This window comes from Pongo abelii, chromosome 11, assembly GCF_028885655.2.
Source record: "Pongo abelii isolate AG06213 chromosome 11, NHGRI_mPonAbe1-v2.0_pri, whole genome shotgun sequence".
Classification (NCBI taxonomy): Eukaryota; Metazoa; Chordata; class Mammalia; order Primates; family Hominidae; genus Pongo; species Pongo abelii.
Genome location: NC_071996.2, coordinates 73,511,499 through 73,529,196, shown reverse-complemented (window position 1 = coordinate 73,529,196; position 17,698 = coordinate 73,511,499). Strand labels below are relative to the sequence as shown.

Here is a 17,698-nt window from a genome sequence, read left to right as displayed (position 1 = left end):
TATGCATTTTATCTTGAGAAAGCTTTAAAAAAAAAATAAACAAAACTCAAAACAAACAAAAAGGACTATATCAGGTAGAACAAGGGATGAAGAAAAGGAAGGAGGCTGGGTGCAGTGGCTCACGCCTGTAATCCCAGCACTTTGGAAGGCCGAGGAGGGCAGATCACTTGAGGTCAGGAGTTCAAGACCAGCCCGGTCAACATGACGAAACCCTGTCTCTACTAAAAATACAAAAATTGGCCGTCGTATGGTGGCACGTGCCTGTAATCCCTGCCACTCAGGAGGCTGAGGCATGAGAATCACTTGAACCCAGGAGGCAGAGGTTGCAGTGAGCCAAGACCATGCCATTGTACTCCAGCCTGGGCAAAAAGAGTGAAACTCTGTTTCAAAAAAAAAAAGAAAAGGAAGGAGACAGACACATGTCCCCTAAGCAAGACTGAGCTCCTCAGAAAGGAGTTCCTACTCACTTTTGCATCCCCAGTGCCTACTACTTTAGAAACACGCAAACGTGTTGAGTAACCAGAGCAGTTAAACAGAATTTCAACTCAGAGTCCTGGCTTTACAAGCTGTAGAATCTAAGGAAAGCTCAGGGTCTAAAATATGCAGGGAAGAAGTTTAAACCCCGTGTGTATCCACATGGTGATTTAGAACAAGCTTTCATAGCCAGGACCTGTCAACACAGAGTACATATGCAGTTTTCAAGGTACACTGGCATTAATTTTTTAAATTCTTTTTTTTTTGAGACAGAGTCTCACCCTGTGGACCAGGCTGGAATGCAGTGGCACAATCACAGCTCACTGCCACCACAACCTCTGAGGCTCAAGCAATCCTCCCATCTCAGGCTCTCGAGGAGCTGGGACTACAGGTGCACACCACCACACCTGGCTAATTAAAAAAATTTTTTTTTTTTAGAGACGTGGTTCCACTATATTGCCCATGCTGGTCTAGAACTCCTGAGCTCAAGCAATCCTGCCTTGGCCTCCCAAAGTGCTGGGATTACAGGTGTGAGCCACTGTGTCTGGTCAATTTTTAAAATTATATGCAATAATATTACCTAAAATAGACTGAAAACAGAATATATTTTTCTGCACACCTGTACTGAGAACACTACTGACAGCTGGTGGAGTTGAGCTAACAGAAAGTCCAGCCAGACTCTGTTCAATTCCTGTAGTTCCTGGTGGTGACAAAGACGGGGGATTAACTGAGGACAGCTGGACCTTCCAAAAAAAGAAAAAAAAACACAAAGATTACTTAAGTTTATTTAAAAGAAAATATAAATATTGGCTGTTACCTGCCCTGCAGATACATATTTGGTTCACACATGAGCTGTCACAAGCTTCATCTGGCACGTCTGCCTCCAGACACTCCCTCCTAATTTTGGTACATGTCACAGACCATGCACTGTAAGCATCTCTCTGTCCTGTCACTTCTAGTCTTGAGACACATGGCTTCTTCCCCGAGTTGCACATGCTGTTCTTCATACTTCCACACTAGAAGAGATTCTACTCTCTCATCTTTCCTCACCACCTGGAAATCATTTTATTCAACCTTTAAACCACCACTGCTTTCCTGAATTCCCAGCTGGTTTATTTGTTTTAACTTTCATTGCTCAGGAAAGAAATCAGCTGGAAGTCTTAATACATGACAGACTCCTCAAGATTCCCAACCTCATGAGTGCATTTAATATTTTCTCATCAGTGAATAAATGTGGCAGCCAGATCTCCACTTTTCAGGGGAAGAAAAAAAGGAGTCTATACGGACTCTACAGATGGGTGGTTTCATTTCTGAATAACCCACCTTCTGCAGCTCCAGTGCCCTTCAGTACATTCCAAGACAACCTGTATTCTGGCCCTTTGCCTAGCTGCTAGTCACTCTCATCTTCTCAGACTACCCAAAGAGGTTCAACTGGGAAAGCCCTGATTAGGGCCAGTGGATATGGCGGTTGGGGTCTGAACATGTAACTATATTGGCTCTGGCCATGAGACAATGTTGGAGGTGAAACTTCCCAGCAGCTCTTCTTTCCTTCCTCTAGAATTGAAGATGGCCAAACTGTGTAGACAAAACCACAGTGGCAGCAGCCTTGTCTTTACAACAGCAGTATCTTCTTTTTGGGTATTTGGTTTTTATTTAGTTGTGCAGACCAAGAGTTAACTGCCCTGAGATACCTCCTTAAGAAACATTCAAAAACCCTATAAGCCTGCTCAAATATCTCATTCCTTAAGAAGTCTTACTTTGATCCTGTAATAGCCCTTTCACTCCCCTCATGACCCCCACACACATAGCTCTCCTTGTTTTCTCAATCGTTTCTTGAAACAATAAGCAACAGCCAGCAGCACCTTTTCACCTATTCACTCTGCTGACCTGCAATTTGTGTTTGTCCCCTGGCAAGTCTCTGAAGTTGTCTCGCCCAGGACATGGTTTTTTTCACTCCTTTCACCTGACTTCTCTGCAGTACCTGACATGGCTGACTGTGTTCGATTTCTTGAAGCTTGGTTTTCCCTCTGGCCTCCTGCTGAGCTTCCTCTGCTAGATCTCTGCCCATCCAGATTTTCAAGATGGCGACCCACCCAGACCCAATCCCTAGCAGTACAGGTTTCCCAACAGCCACTGGGTTACATTACCCTCTCTTTGCTGATGATTCCCAAATCTGCATCTCTAGCCCTGTCCTTTTTCCTAAAATCCAGACTCATATATCTAACCTCTATCTAGGTATTTTACAGGAACTTCAAATTTAACACAATCAATACTTAACTCATCATCTACCCTATTTTCATAGTGCTACTGCCATATACACTAAACACGTGACTTGTTTTGGTAAAAACTTTATGATATACTCAGGTAGGAATGTGATCTTACCTCTGTAAACCCATCTTTAAGAGGTGTAATAGGTGTACCAGCCATTTGTCCTGGAAGAGAAATTTTCTTTCCTTCCTCAAATGGGCGTGTAGGTATTCGATGCAAATAACCATATCCAATGCCACATCCTAGGCTACAAAAACATTTTTTTCTTAACATTGTTATCAATCACAGCTTGTATTTCTTTGAGGTGTTGTTTTTTTTTGGGGGGGGGGGGTTGCCCAAGAGCATAGATTCAAGTTGCCCTGAACATGCACTCCCTTCTTTGAGATTTTAAAAGATAAAACCAAACAAATTTCTATTCTTTTAGATAATGTCATCTAAGCAGAGGTCTCCCAGACCACCCCACAGAAAATAGCACCCTTCCCTCCACTGTGGATACCACCCTTACTCCTTTATTTTTCAAGCATTCATCACCATCCAACACACTGCATATTTATTTACTATCTATCTCCCCCAACAAAATGTTAAGGTCCTGAAGGGCAGAGACCTTGTCTGTTTACTGCCTTCATAGCTGCTGGCACATGGCAGACATTTGATGATTATTTACTAAATGAATGACATCTATACAGCCTTTCCGCTGAAGAGCTCTAAGCACTTCTGTATGATGACATCATTTACACATTCCATAGTTCTCTTTTAGAACCTGACACAAATCAGCCATGTATGTTCAACCCAGATCTCTTCTATTTCATCCTCCCACTGCCACCAGAGGAATTTTTCTAGTAAGATGTGATCACATTGCTTCTTTCTAGTCTGATGTCTTCTCAACATTCCTTTCTCTTTCCTCCCTTTGGGGAATTACTTCTCTGCTGTTGTGTGCAGTGCTGGTAGGACTGTCAATCAGAGTGTCTGCCCTGCCCAAACCAAGGGCATGGCTCATGGTCAAAGCCAGGCCAATTTCTCTTGCCCATGGCTGCAAACCTTGGGAGTCAGAGAAAAAACAAAAATGAGTTTAGTAGAACGAATGCTGATGACATTGCCAAATACTTCTTCCTATCTAAATCCCTAGAGGTTTTCTGAGTCCTGTCCTTTCTACATCTAGTTCTTCAGCTGTTTCCTTGATTATATGAGCTAATCCATATCATTTAGTATGTTATCTGCTTATGATGGTGACAGCTGGTTTTTACCATCTGAACCCAAAACCCCCTACTGATACAATTATCACAGCCTCAACTGCTCAAAATACATCAGAAGTCCTGACCGTGGTATTTAAGGCTCTCCACAATCAGGTGCCAACTTATGTTTCCAACATGATGTCTTTTATTTCCCAAACAACTTGACAATTTCAGAGTAGGCCATGCATGAATACCTCTGTGCCTTTCTCCTGCCACATCATCTATTATCTCCACTGCCACCAAAAGCTGGGTGAGCAGGCAGTGGCCAACTTCAGCTCTTTTTAATTTTATTTATTTACTTATTAGACAATTTATTATTCTGTTGCCCAGGCTGTAGTGCAGTGGCATGATCTTGGCTCACTGCGACCTCTGGCTCCTGGGCTCAAGCAATCCTCCTGCCTCAGCCTCCTGAGTAGCTGGAACTACAGGCACATGCCACCACGTCTGGCTAATTTTTGTATTTTTTGTAGAGACAAGGGTTTATCAGGTTGCCCAGGCTGGTACTGAACTCCTGAGTTCAAGTGATCCACCCGCCTCAGCCTCCCAAAGCGGTAGTATTACAGGCGTGAGCCACCGTGCCAGGCCTAGCTCCTCCTTAACCAGTCTGATATGCACAATGATGCTTCATCTCACAATTATTTGTTCCTTCTTCCCTTACAATCAAAACTGCAATTCAGCCAGGCATGGAAGATCACACCTATAATCTCAGGACTTTGGGAGGCCAAGGTTGGAAGATTGCTTGAAGTGAAGAGTTCAAGACTAGCCTGGGAAACAAAGCAAGGCCCCATCTCTAAAAAAGAGTTTCTAAATTAGCTGAGTACAGTGTGTACACCTGTAGTCCCAGGTACTCAGAAAGCTGAGGCGGGAGGACAGCTTGAGCCCAGGAGTTAAAAGGCTGCAGTGAACTATGATTGTGCTCCAGCCCAGAGAGCAAGACCCTGTCTCCAAACAAACAAACAAAACCCCGCAATTCTCACTGGACTGGATCTCACATAGATTTAGAGAAATAAAGATTAAATAATTTATATTGATCAATTATGGCCTTTCAGAGGTAGCTACATTTGAAAATAAGGTGCTTATTGATCAAAGTAATTAAGTGGTAATAGACAATGCACTTGAGGCAACAGCAAGACCCTAGGCAAACTTAAAGACAGCCTAAGAATGAAATTAAGAGAAATAAGATTTAATAAATGAAATGTGGTCAGCCTCTGAGGAAGGAATAAAAACAGAAGCACAAAAAGACCAAATGCATGGTCAGAGGCAGACTGAGGAAAATGTTCTGTATAGGCCTACCTAATGCCATGGCCAATTGACAGTATTAAACACATCAAAAGAAAAAATGTCTTCCAAAGAATGTAGCCAAATTTAGTTAACATAATTAAAAATGAAAGAATATGTGATGTTCTTTGCTGTTGGTCTTCACTGTCCACAGAATCTCTTCCTCCAGTTCGATTCCATGCTCAGCAGGCACTCTTGTGGTACTAATCTGACCTGAGTATTCTTCTAACTAGAGAGGGGGTATTTTTCTTTTGCAAACTGAAAATTTGTCATTCAAATAAATACAGCAGCTTCTCTGCAAATGTAGTTTATATGAGGAAGTGCCTCTTGTAATGAATAATTTTTGAATGCCTCGAGTAGATCCTATTTCTGGGCATTTACAAACCTGGGCAATAGACAATGATAATTTGATCAAGTATTGCCCCAGATAGGCCAGACTCTTGGATGACACATCTATCTTACTTTTCTCAAACTGCAACAAGTTAGAATACTTGTGGCGAAACATTCAGCTGGAGAATCTCAGGTCGTGTGGGTAAAGATACCGTCAGCAAAGGGAGGCTTTTCCTGCCTGCAGCAACTAAGTTATCCTTTTCCCAGCATGGGATTAGAACTTTTGAAAACATGTGGAAAGTTTCCAAATTCTAGGCTTTTCTATAATTATGGCTTATGCGCAATAATTTCTCAAATTAAAAAGAAATGCTGTTAGCTTTTAGGTTAGTAAAGAAAAGGACTATAGTATATACACTATGTTCCCTAGATATGTACTTTAAAAAAATTTGTTTCAATATTCTAGACTAGCTCTTCCCTTTTTTTAAGGAGTCTTATAATAAACCAGTAACTTCTTTCAAAATAAAAACAATCAATGTTTGCAACATATCTGACTCGTATGTTTAAGCAGTCATAACTTAGTCTAAAAAATGACCTTACCTGCCTTCTCCACCCCACGCAGAATTTGGTGTAATAATCACTTCTCGACAGTTATCAGTGTCTGTGTTGTACACATACAGTTTCAATGGTTTTGCTTCATGTGTTTCAATAAGGCTGAATAGATCTTCAGACTGCAAAAGTGTCACAGAAGAAAAACGTTTCATGTTACCATACTTTGGAACAGTGTGTCTCAAATCTGGCTACTATCAGAATCACCTGAGAAATCTAAGAAAAAAATATAGATTCTGGGCCCTGCCCCAGACATAAAAATCACAAGCAGGTTTAATTCAATATATTAATTCAAGCAAAGCCTACTTACTACATACAAGGTTTTATGGCCAGTTCCTTAAGATCTAGTTGGCACTCTTAGTACAATTCTTTTACACCCAAGTTCTATATATTCAGCTTTTACTTCCCATTATTAAGACCTGGTTGTCTGGGCACCTCATTTCTCACTCTTTTTTTTTCTTCTTGTTTTGAGACAGGGTCTCTCTAACTGTTGCCTGGTCTAGAGTGCAGTGGCATGATTTTGGCTCACTGCAGCCTTGACCTCTCAGGCTCAAGTGATCCTTCCACCTCAGCCTCCCAGGTAGCTGGGACTATAGGCATGCACCACCATGCCTGGCTAATTTTTGTATTTGTTGTAGAGACAAGGTCTCACTATGCTGCCCAGACTGGTCTCGAACTCCTGAGCTCAAGTAATTCTCCCATCTCATCCTCCCAAAGTGCTGAGATTATAGACATGAGCCACTGTGCCCAGCCTTTTCTCTCATTTTTGATTTAGCAGTGTATACTTCCGCTAGCTAACAGACAAGGAAAAGGATGTAATACAGCTGAGCTAATGTTGTCACTGAACAAAAAGGGGAAGAGAAAATGAAATCAATGAACAATTGAAAATGAGAATTTGATTTAGACTTGAGGTATGCAAAGATTTCTGTATATTACACACAAAATCTGTGCAATTGCCGCACAGTATGTGTTTTTCCTCACAGCTATACCTAATAAGACACCTACCAGATGTTCCATTTAACACCCTGAGGCATAAGTTATTCTTGATCAGCAAAGACTGAAATTTTAACTCTAAATGCAAAGCATGCAAATATCTTTCTCAACTCAAACATCAATGAGAAAATTTTATATAGTTCTCACTATGAATAAACACATGAATTACCTCATTCATGACTGTATCTGCTCCAATTATATAATCACTGTGTGGTCTAAGACCTGCCAGTGCTGCAGGAGAATTTGATTCCACTTCCTAGAATGACATAAACACACACCCTAAAATTAATATATATAAAATAAATTTCCAAGGTTTATAGTCACAATTTTTAATTATGTTGATTTTTAAAATCTGTATACTTCTGTCTTGCTAGAGATGTGTCAGATGTCAGAAACTACAGAATATATTTTAAACTTCTGAGCATAAAAATTACATAATATTTAACAAATATTTAAAATATTTTTGTAGCTATCTACTCTAATACATCTTATAATGAATAAATCATTAGAAAAAGTTCTTAAACTTGTACATTTGCTTCTCTTCCTCAACTTAAAAAAAATTGATCCATATTTAAAAAGCAATGAATGCTAATTTTTGGCAAAAATTGCCTATTAATAATATCCTTACAATCTTATTAAGCCAGAAACAACCATTGTTAAAACATCTTTCCACACTGCTTCACGAACCTCCAGTAACAGTTCACAGTTGATACGTACCAACACATGCCAAACATTTTCATTTGCCCCATCAAAGCTGCAGAAACGAATGCTCACTCCCAATAAGCCCTGGCCGCCCCACAGGTTACTCGGTGTGACTGAGGTCTCTCGCAGCTCCAATGTTTTGCTGCTATAGATAAGCATTTTTACAGGCTTTTCAACGTTTGCTTTCAGCAGATCCTTAAGAGTGTCATTGTCTTTATTCTGTGAACACATAGAAATCACATTCCTTAGTAAATAAAAATTTAATGTTAGCTTAAGCATCCTATGGCCCTACAAGAGTAATATTAATAATCAACATAAATAAAACATTCAACAAAGGTTTCACCAACATTTAAATTTTCTTCTATGTAAAAGAATGTCAAGAAATTAAGAACAACTCTTATGTTAGCAACAACTTGAAACTGACTTTTTTCTAATAGCTCACTATGGATTATGGAATTTGCAACCCAACATTATTTAGAATGATCTAGGGCTTCAATGTGTAAAAACAAAATATTCCATAAGAAGTCACATTACTAACGAAGTTGGGATGACTTTGATTATAAAAATCTAAAACATTTACTGGGGTTAACGTTTAATTTTGGACTCTATTTCTAAATACATGCTTTATTAAGAGCTGGATAGAAAAGAAAGTAGAAATAGCATATTAAATATTTCATTTCATAAACAAATAAAGGCCAGATGTTGGCCTTTATTTATATGTCAGAGATGTTGTAAGTAATGAACAAAAACTTAAGACTGTTACGAAAAATTCAACCAACCAAGTGGCTACTGTCCTAAGAATTTGCTGAGATTATATAATTTCCTTATTTTAGAACTTTATTATGGGTAAACTCTACACAAGGTATAAAAAGTGGTTTTAATTGGTACTTTGGAGCACATCTCTCTGTCTGGTTCTAATAACATTATTCGTATATTGTGAAACTTAGCACCAAGAAAACTGACAAGTTTGAGAGAATGAGATGAGAGAATGAATCTTTCTAGTAATCCATTTGTCCACAACCAACAGAAGTCTGACATCTTTAAAAAGCAATCTTTTACATCTCAATTATTTCTTTCTGCTTATAAAAATTAAATATTTAATATATAAAAGACTCCACTGATTCTGGAGACTTCCCTAAGATAATCAGTGGAACATAAGGTATAATATTCTAGATATTTCAATGTTTATTAATACATGATTATTTCTATAAATTGGCATACTACACATAATGATTGTAACTAATAAATACCCATCTCAGGTCATCTGAAAAATTCCATTTTTGAGAGATTACAAATACTATAGACAAAACTACAAAAAGTTGAACTTACTAATCTTGAACCATTAATAGAAACAATAAAATCAAAGAAAGGCTCCAAACCAGCTCTGTGTCCTGGGGAATTTTCTTGTACCTGCGGAAACAAAAACGACAAAAATAAAAAATGTAAAGCTTAGGTGAAAATTGTAAGCCGAATCTTTCTTTTCAGTAAAAATAGACCAATTTCATTGATAATGAAATACAGTACATGCTAGTTCTCTCATTTCTCTTCATCTCTCCCAGATAATGCCAGTCCAGTTCCCTGAACTCTCCCCTTTCTTTAAGTTAATCTTCTATTTATATTTTTATTTCTTTGAGACAGACTCCACCTCTGTTGCCCAGGCTGGAATGCAGTGGCACAATCTCGGTTCACTGCAACCTCTGCCTCCCCGATTCAAGCAATTCTTGTGCCTCAGCCTCCCGAGTACCTGGGAGGACTATAGGTGCGTACCACCATGTCCGACTAATTTTTGTATTTTTTGTAGAGACAGGGTTTCGCCTTGTTGCCCAGGCTGGTCCTGAACTCCTGGGCTCAAGGGATCTACCCACCTCAACCTCCCAAAGTGCTGGGATTACAGGTGTGAGCCACTGCACCGGGCCTAGTTCATCTCCTATATGAGGTTTTCCCCCTGTGGTTCTATTTCCGCACCACTTTCTCCTTTTTTGGGAGAAAGGGGCTAATCCTTTCAGCAATTAGCAGGGGACACAGCAGACAGTTAGTCACTACAATTAAGTGACAAATTCAAGCAATTATTCCTTGACTACTGCTAGCAAGGCACCACTCAGTTACAAAGCGAATACAGGCACATAGTCACCTATGTCAAGACATTTACAATCTGTTGAGGAATAGGTGAGAAGAGGAAGGGGCAATGGATACACAGCCCTCTAATCACTATAATGTAAGACCAAACAGGCTAAAGGCTATTTGGTATAAGGTTCTAAGGGAAAGATTAATTCTGACTGAAGAAGCTTCAGACATAAAAAGTGATAAGGAATTGTGGTTTAAAAAGAGGGCAGATCGTCAAGGGGGTAGCAAGGACATCTGAAAATGGACAAAACCGTACGAGTAAACACCCGAAGCAGGAGTCTGAAAAATGAGGATCATAGCATGTGTAGCTAGACGACAGAGTAGTGTGAACAGAAAGAGAGAATTACAGACTTTGAAAACTAGGATTAACCCAGAAATCCTCTAATCCAGGGATCTTAAATTGAGGTCTGTGGATGGCTTCAGAGAATATTACAGCTCCTGAAATTACACACAATCTTTTATATGAATAAGCAGTTTTCAGGGTGTAAATATTGGTGGCTTTCATCAGATTCTCAAAGGGTTTCTCCATAACTCCAAGAAGGTTTAAAAACCATGGATTTTGTGCAATTCTTTCATTTGATAGGTAAAAAAAAATACCGTGTCTTGCTTATGATTCCATACCTGCTTAATGGTGGAAGTTAAACTCAAAAATCCACCTTTTTTATTTTTTGAGACAACAGTCTTGCTCTGTTGCCTAGGCTGGAGTGCAGTGACAGAATCTCGGCTTACTGCAACCTCCACCTCCTGGGTTCAAGCGATTCTTGTGCCTCAGCCTCCCAAGTAGCTGAGATTACAGGTGTGCACCACCACCACACCGCCTAATTTTTTTTTTTTGGTAGAGGCATGGTTTCACCATGTTGGCCAGGCTGGTCTCAAACTCCTGGCCTCAAGTGATCTGCCCGCCTCGGCCTCCCGTTGGGATTACAGGTGTGAGCCACTGCATCCGGCCAAAAATCCATCTTTAAAACTATTAGTCCAACAAAAGGCTGGAAAGAAGGGGTACAGCTACATTTATTGGCCTTTAAATAAAAGAGTGAGATTACTTTTAATATAATTCATAGGTTCATAGAATAAAAAAGATTACTTAGCTTCTCAACAACTCAAATGTTTATCATCCTATATTTGATAATGGACTGTCAAATTTTCAAAATTTACAGTAGTAAAATGTTAGTAGCTAGTATTAGATATATGACAAAAAGCAAAAAACAAATATAATCCACTCTACTTTTTTTCCAAAATATTTTCCTGTCTAAGGAATTTTTATTCTGCTTGATATTATTAAGTGCTGTCAAAACTATTCCATGGCCAGGTGCAGTGGCTCATGCCTGTAATCCCAGCACTTTGGGAGGCCAAGGCAGGAGGACTGGAGTCCAGGAGTTTGAGACCAGCTTGGGCAATATAGGGAGACCCCTGTTTCTACAAAAAAATTAGCCGGGTATGGGGGTATGCTTCTGTAGTCCCAGCTACTTGGAAGGCTGAGCTGGGAGGATCACTTGCACCCAGGAGGTTGAGGCTGCAATGAGTACAGGTCGCACCACTGCACTCCGGCATAGGCGACAGGGTGAGACCCTGTCTCAAAATAAAACAAAACAAAACAAAAAACCTATTCCACAAGAACAAAAGTTTGCACTGATATTTATACGTTGATTTTCTATAATAGTCCAAATAGTTCTATAGTCAGTTTTGCAAATAACAACAGCAAATGACAGATACACATTCAACCATACACAAAGCTACAGCTATTTATATGGTAACAAGTCATTTTAATACTTTCAAAATGGAACCCAGATTGTTCCTAAAATACATCCCTCTAATACCAGTGTCAATCAGAATTGTTCATTACCTCTTAATGTTACCTTTTATTTAAGCCAAATTATAGTATTGTCTCAGAAGAAGTAAAACCTGATATTCTTCTTTTGTTACAGTAAAGAATAGTTGCCCTATACAGACGGTTCAATATCTAACTCCCTAAAACTGCTTGATCATGTTTTTATGTTTTCCTGCAAATTTGGTACCAAATCATTTTGTAAATTAAATAAGTTAAGTATCAAAGGGATCTATTAAAGGTGTTCAGTTTCTTCTTTTTTTTTTTTTTTTTTTTGAGACAAGGTCCCACTCTGTCACTCAGGCTGTAGTGTAGTGGGATGCATTCATAGCTTACTCCTGGCCTCCCAAGTAGCTGGGATTACATGTGTGTACCACCATGCCCAGCTAATTTTTAAATTTTTTCTAGCGTACCACCACGCGCAGCTAATTTTTAAATTTTTTCTAGTGCACCACCATGCTCAGCCAATTTTTTAATTTTTTGTAGAGATGGGGGTCTTGCTATGTTGCCAATGCAGGTCTCGAACTCCTAGTCTCAAGTGATCCTCCCATCTCACCCTCCCAAAGCACTAGGATTACAGGGGCACGTCACCATGCCCAGCTTTTAGTTTCTGTATACTCAGTTTTCTATGGGGGTTATTTCATATTCTGTATGTTATCAAATAAAATGTCTAGGACTCAAAATAGCATATTTCTTCTCAAATGGCAACTCTGAAAGGTAAAGTAGTGGCTGCCTGGAGTCACAAGAAAAGGGAGGTCAAGTCACAGCTATTTGGGACAAAGTCAGATCAACCAGATGTGAAATGCCTATTAGGTGGTTATCAATTAGATGTGAAAGGCCTCAGGTGTGAAAGGGGATGAACAGCACAGATCCTTAGGCGCCTCCTCAGAGTGGAGTTTCTCATCTAATAAAGCCCACATCTAATCATCTAATTCTCTGAATTTGAATGTTTCTAAAAAACTATTAATAGCATTTTATCTAGAACTCAACTAGGTCACTGATCAATTTCAGACTTTGCCACTGAGACTGCCAGAAGTTTACCTTTTAGTTAAAAAGGGCTAAAGACAGCACTTTTATAACGTAATCACTCATTTAGAAAGCTGACCCTGCATACTGATTCTTACTAGGCCACCCTTATAAAGTTTAAAGTATAACCTTTAGAGTATAAAGTTTAAACTATTGGCCTGAAATGGAAATTTTCCAATATCAGAAGTATTTTTCCTATAATTCAAAAATGATTCAATAGCTAAATTTGAATTCTAAAATAAACTTGATCCTTTCCCTAGCTCTATTTTTCTATTTCATTTGTTACTAACATCGATTTCCTCTCTGTTTCTAATGGCCCTTGAAATTAACTTCTTTCCTAAATTTATTTACATCATTAGTATCTGCACAATTACGTAGGTGGGTATCTTAATTACTGCTAGGAAGTCAGCAGAGAGTGCCCCACAAAAATCCTTTCTTTGACCCTCATATACCTAAAGGAAATTTCCTATATTTTGTAGCATGGAAAATATGATCTACAACATAGCAAACCAAACACTGACACAGGTAAGTTTCTCTTGCAATGTTATCCACTGACAAGAATCTCCTGGCATGTAATCTTTCAAGCATCAGATTACCACTTCAATACTTTCTATCCCCTATGAGATCTCCTGATTAATTTATCTTCTGCTTTCTTCAGGTCATCTTAACTAAAAGTCTATATATACTTGGCTCCACAGACCATTTAACATTTATTACTGGGCCAAATAGCAAAGCAATTTACAATGAACAGGTTAAATTTGTAAATTTAATAATTAAGGCCAGGCACGGTGGCTCACACTTGTTATCCCAGCACTTTGGGAGGCAGAGGTGAGAGGATCTCCTGAGCCTAGGAGTTCAAGACCAGCTTGGGCAACAAAGTGAGACTCCATCTCTAAAAAAAATTTTTAAAAAATTAGCCAGGCATAGTGGCACGTGCCTGTAGTCCCAGCAACTCAGGAAGCTAAGGCGGGAGGATTGCTTGAGCCCAGGAGGTGGACACTACAGTGAGTCATGATCACGCCACGGCACTTCAGCCTGGGCGACACAGCAAGACTCCATCTCACAAATAAATAAATAAATAAGATTTTAAAAGATTATATACAGTGAAAAAATAATAGACTTTTAGAGCCAGACTGAGTTGGTTTTAAGCCATGATTTTGTCCACTTATTAGCTGTGTGAGCTTGGTAAAGTTTATTTACCACTCTGGGCCTCAATTTTCTCATTTGCAAGTAAGGGATAACGCCATCTTCTTCACAAGAATGTTGTAAAGATTCGATGAGTTAAGTTTATGAAATGCTTAGCTAAGTCTCAAGCCTATGATAGAAGGCCAAGAAATCTTAAGCTCATCCTCCTAACTCTGCAATCACCATCTGAGGGTAAATCTTTATAGCTAACCAATTCCTGGACACAACATTATTTTTGCAACCATATTAAATACCTTTTACTCTTAAAAAGAAAAAATAAGACTTGTAAAGTGTTAGCAGGAAAGAGAGACAAACCATTTTTTTAAATGTTGCCTGCCACAAATCAATTCCAGATGGATGGTAGATCTAAAAGGTCAAGGGTAAAACAATAAACGCTGTAGAGAAAAACATAAGAGAATATCTTTGAGACCTTCAAGTTTGCAAAGGCTTCCTAATAAACTGGACACAAAATGCACTAACCATAAACTAAAATAAACTGATAAAGTGAACTACACTAAGAACTTCTACTCATCAAAAGGTATAATTAAGAAAGTAAAAAGATATAATACATATCCAACAAAGGATCTGTATCCAGAAGAAATCTTGAACTACTGTAAAGCATTAAGAAAGACAGACAATAAAACCACAAGATACTATTTCTTGTCCACTGGAATGACCATAATTAAAAAGAGAGTAACAAGCATTGGCAAGGATGTGGAGAAAATGGAACACTCATACATTTGCTGGTGGGAATGTAAAATGGTGTAGCTGCTGTGGAAAACGGTTTGGCAGATCCTCAAAATGTTACACACAAAGTTATCACATGATCCAGCAATTTCACTCCAGGTATACAAACAACCAAGGAAAATGAAAATATATCTCCATGCAAAAACCTGTACACAAATTTCATAGCAGCATTATTCATAATATCCCTAACGTAGAAACAGCCCAAATGTCCCCCAACTGATAAATGGATAAACAAAATGTGGTATACCCATAAGAAAGGATGAAGTACCAATGCACGCTATGACATGGATAAATCTTGAAAACATTATGCTAAGTGAAAGAAGCTAGTCACAGAAGACCACATATTGTTTGATTCAATTAATATGAAATATCCACAACAGACAAATCCATAGAGACAGAAAGCAGATTAGTTGTTATGAGGGGTTGTGGGTGGAAGAATGGGGGAATGGCTACTAATACATATGGGTTTCTTTCTGGAGTAATAAACAGATTCTGGAATTAGGCAGTGGTGATGGTTGCAGAACTCTATGAATATACTAAAAACCCACCAAACTGTATACTTTAGAAGTCTGAACTTTCTGGTATGTAACTTTTATCACAATAAATTTGCTTAAAACAGAAAAAAAGACAACCCAATAGAGAAATGGAGAAAAGATTTTAGCAGAAACTAAACAAAACAGGATACTGAAGTGATCAATAAATATGAAAATGTGCTCAATTTCAATGGTCATCAAGGAAATGCAAATTAAAACCACAATGCAACACTACTACACATCTATCAGAATGAACAAAATTAAAAGGATGAAAAATATTAAGTGTTAGTGAGGACGTAGGACATTTAGAAACCTCAATTACTGCTGGTTAGAATGCAAACTAGTAAATGACTTGGCGATATCTATTAATATTGAAAATATGCACACCTTTTGACCGTATATTCCAACCTTAGGGTATATACCCAACAGAAATGGGTATACACATGTTCTCTAAAACAAATATCCTATAATGTTCATAGTAGCACTATTTATAAAAGCCCCAAACTGAAAACTACAAAAATCCCCATCAACACGTTAATAAATATTGGCATATTCTCTCAATGGCACCAAATACATTAATGACATGAAAGGTCTACAATAATACACATGAATAAATCTCACAAGCAATATCTGAGCAAAAGAAGCCAGATACAAATGAGTATCTAGCACATGGTTCCCCTTATACAAAGTACAAGAACAGGCCAAACTAATCTATGCTGTTAGAAATCAGGATATTCATCCTGTAGAGGTGGGGGTTGTGCAGGATGTCACTGGAAAGAGATAAGAGGCTGGTTACATTAAGTGTGTTGCTTGTGAAAATTCACCAAGCTATACACTTGTGTGCACTCTTTTAATATAAAGCCTTAAAAGATGCTCCCTGTATCAAAACAAGTATATTGAGGTTACACTTTTTCCAATGCTTTTTTTCCCAATTCTTCTTAGGGCCACACAATTTACTTTGACAATTAAGAAACATAATAAAGCAGCTGAAAATACTAAAGAGCAATTATGCTTACAAAATAATAATTATAAAAAGATATATTACCAACACATCAACAGGTAGAAGAAATTATGAACACACTAACTGGCAGTTGTAAGGTTCAAACTATACATGAGGTTATCTTACAAAATAAAAACTACAGCAGCGTGAAAGAAATGCTTCTCTCCTAACACTCTCGAAAAAACGGCTGCAATAAACAAGATGATATTTGCTAGACAGTTTTTACCCCTCAACAAGCAAAAATGAGAAGCTTATGATGAAACTGCACAGTAAAGGGGCATCTCTATTACATAAAAAGAAATTTGCATCAATGATTAGAAGCTGGATTTTTTAATCACCAACTTTATAGAAATAATCCCTAAAGTGGTGTCATTCAACTACAGTGGATGATTTCAATAGGTTCTGAAATCAATTTAGTGTGTCACAAAAGACAAGTATCAAAACACAATATCACAACAGAAAATCTGTCAAAAATGCATGATATAATAAAGGCCTATATTCTTCATGAAATGTAATATGTACTGGTTGCAATGGAAAATACATTTTTTGGTTTGAGCTACAATAAAAATAAAGTTAGGAAAAGCTGTCCTACAAGATACTGTTAACACTTTTGCTCCAACAAGTTCCTGGTTAAAAAAAAAAAAAAAAAAAAAAAAAGCAATTCACTTCTTGACTTTTCCCTCCACTTCTGATCCCGGATCATTAAAAGTTTTACCAGATTTAGCCTAAACTTTTCTTTTCTTTTAACACACAGACGTAACTATTGCTTTCCAGTGAAGCATTCATTTCTTCTTCCAGAATTAAGAATGTTCAACTACTACTACTTATGCTAGGTTTGGGTCATTTCACATTACTTCTTTCTCTCTTTAATTCTTCACTTGGGGGAGGGAGGAATGGCAGAGTAAGAGGGAAGAAATGTTTGGGTGGAGTTGGGTGTCAGGGGGCATTCTCCCAATTGCATTCGTCTATTGACTTACATACTTTCAGTTGAGGTATACAGACCTTTTACCTTAAAGTAACAAAGAAAGGAAACCACAAGGCAACTTGCAGCACACAGGATATCACCAGACTACATACTGCACTAGGTGATATACAAAGACACACTTATCCATGTTTCTGGCTGATATGTAAATTATCTTCCTTAAGTTTTCTAACAATGAAAATTTTACCATAAAATTGGCTTACTAGAATGTATAACTGTCTCCTTTTTATTACTACACCATATATTCCTTTTCCACACATAAAATGTAGAAAAGCCCCATTGAATGACTATCTACACTATCATCTCGTCTAACACTCTCCCTCTTGTACTGCTTTTAAAAACAGTGGAGATGTTAAACAAGACTAGAAAATAAATTCAATCCAAGCAATACCT

At 38.2% G+C, this 17,698-nt stretch overlaps 1 protein-coding gene across 1 annotated transcript in view; it reads right to left on the bottom strand.

The window, feature by feature from the left end:
- Positions 1–17,698, bottom strand: part of GORASP2 (golgi reassembly stacking protein 2) — a gene marked incomplete at its 5' end in the record, with an annotated part of 37,896 nt that overhangs the window by 9,571 nt on the left and 10,627 nt on the right. Inside the window, 6 exon segments of the mRNA NM_001133385.1 lie at positions 1,094–1,217; positions 2,857–2,989; positions 6,180–6,310; positions 7,351–7,437; positions 7,899–8,102; positions 9,213–9,293. Coding sequence (NP_001126857.1) covers positions 1,094–1,217; positions 2,857–2,989; positions 6,180–6,310; positions 7,351–7,437; positions 7,899–8,102; positions 9,213–9,293 — 760 coding nt within the window.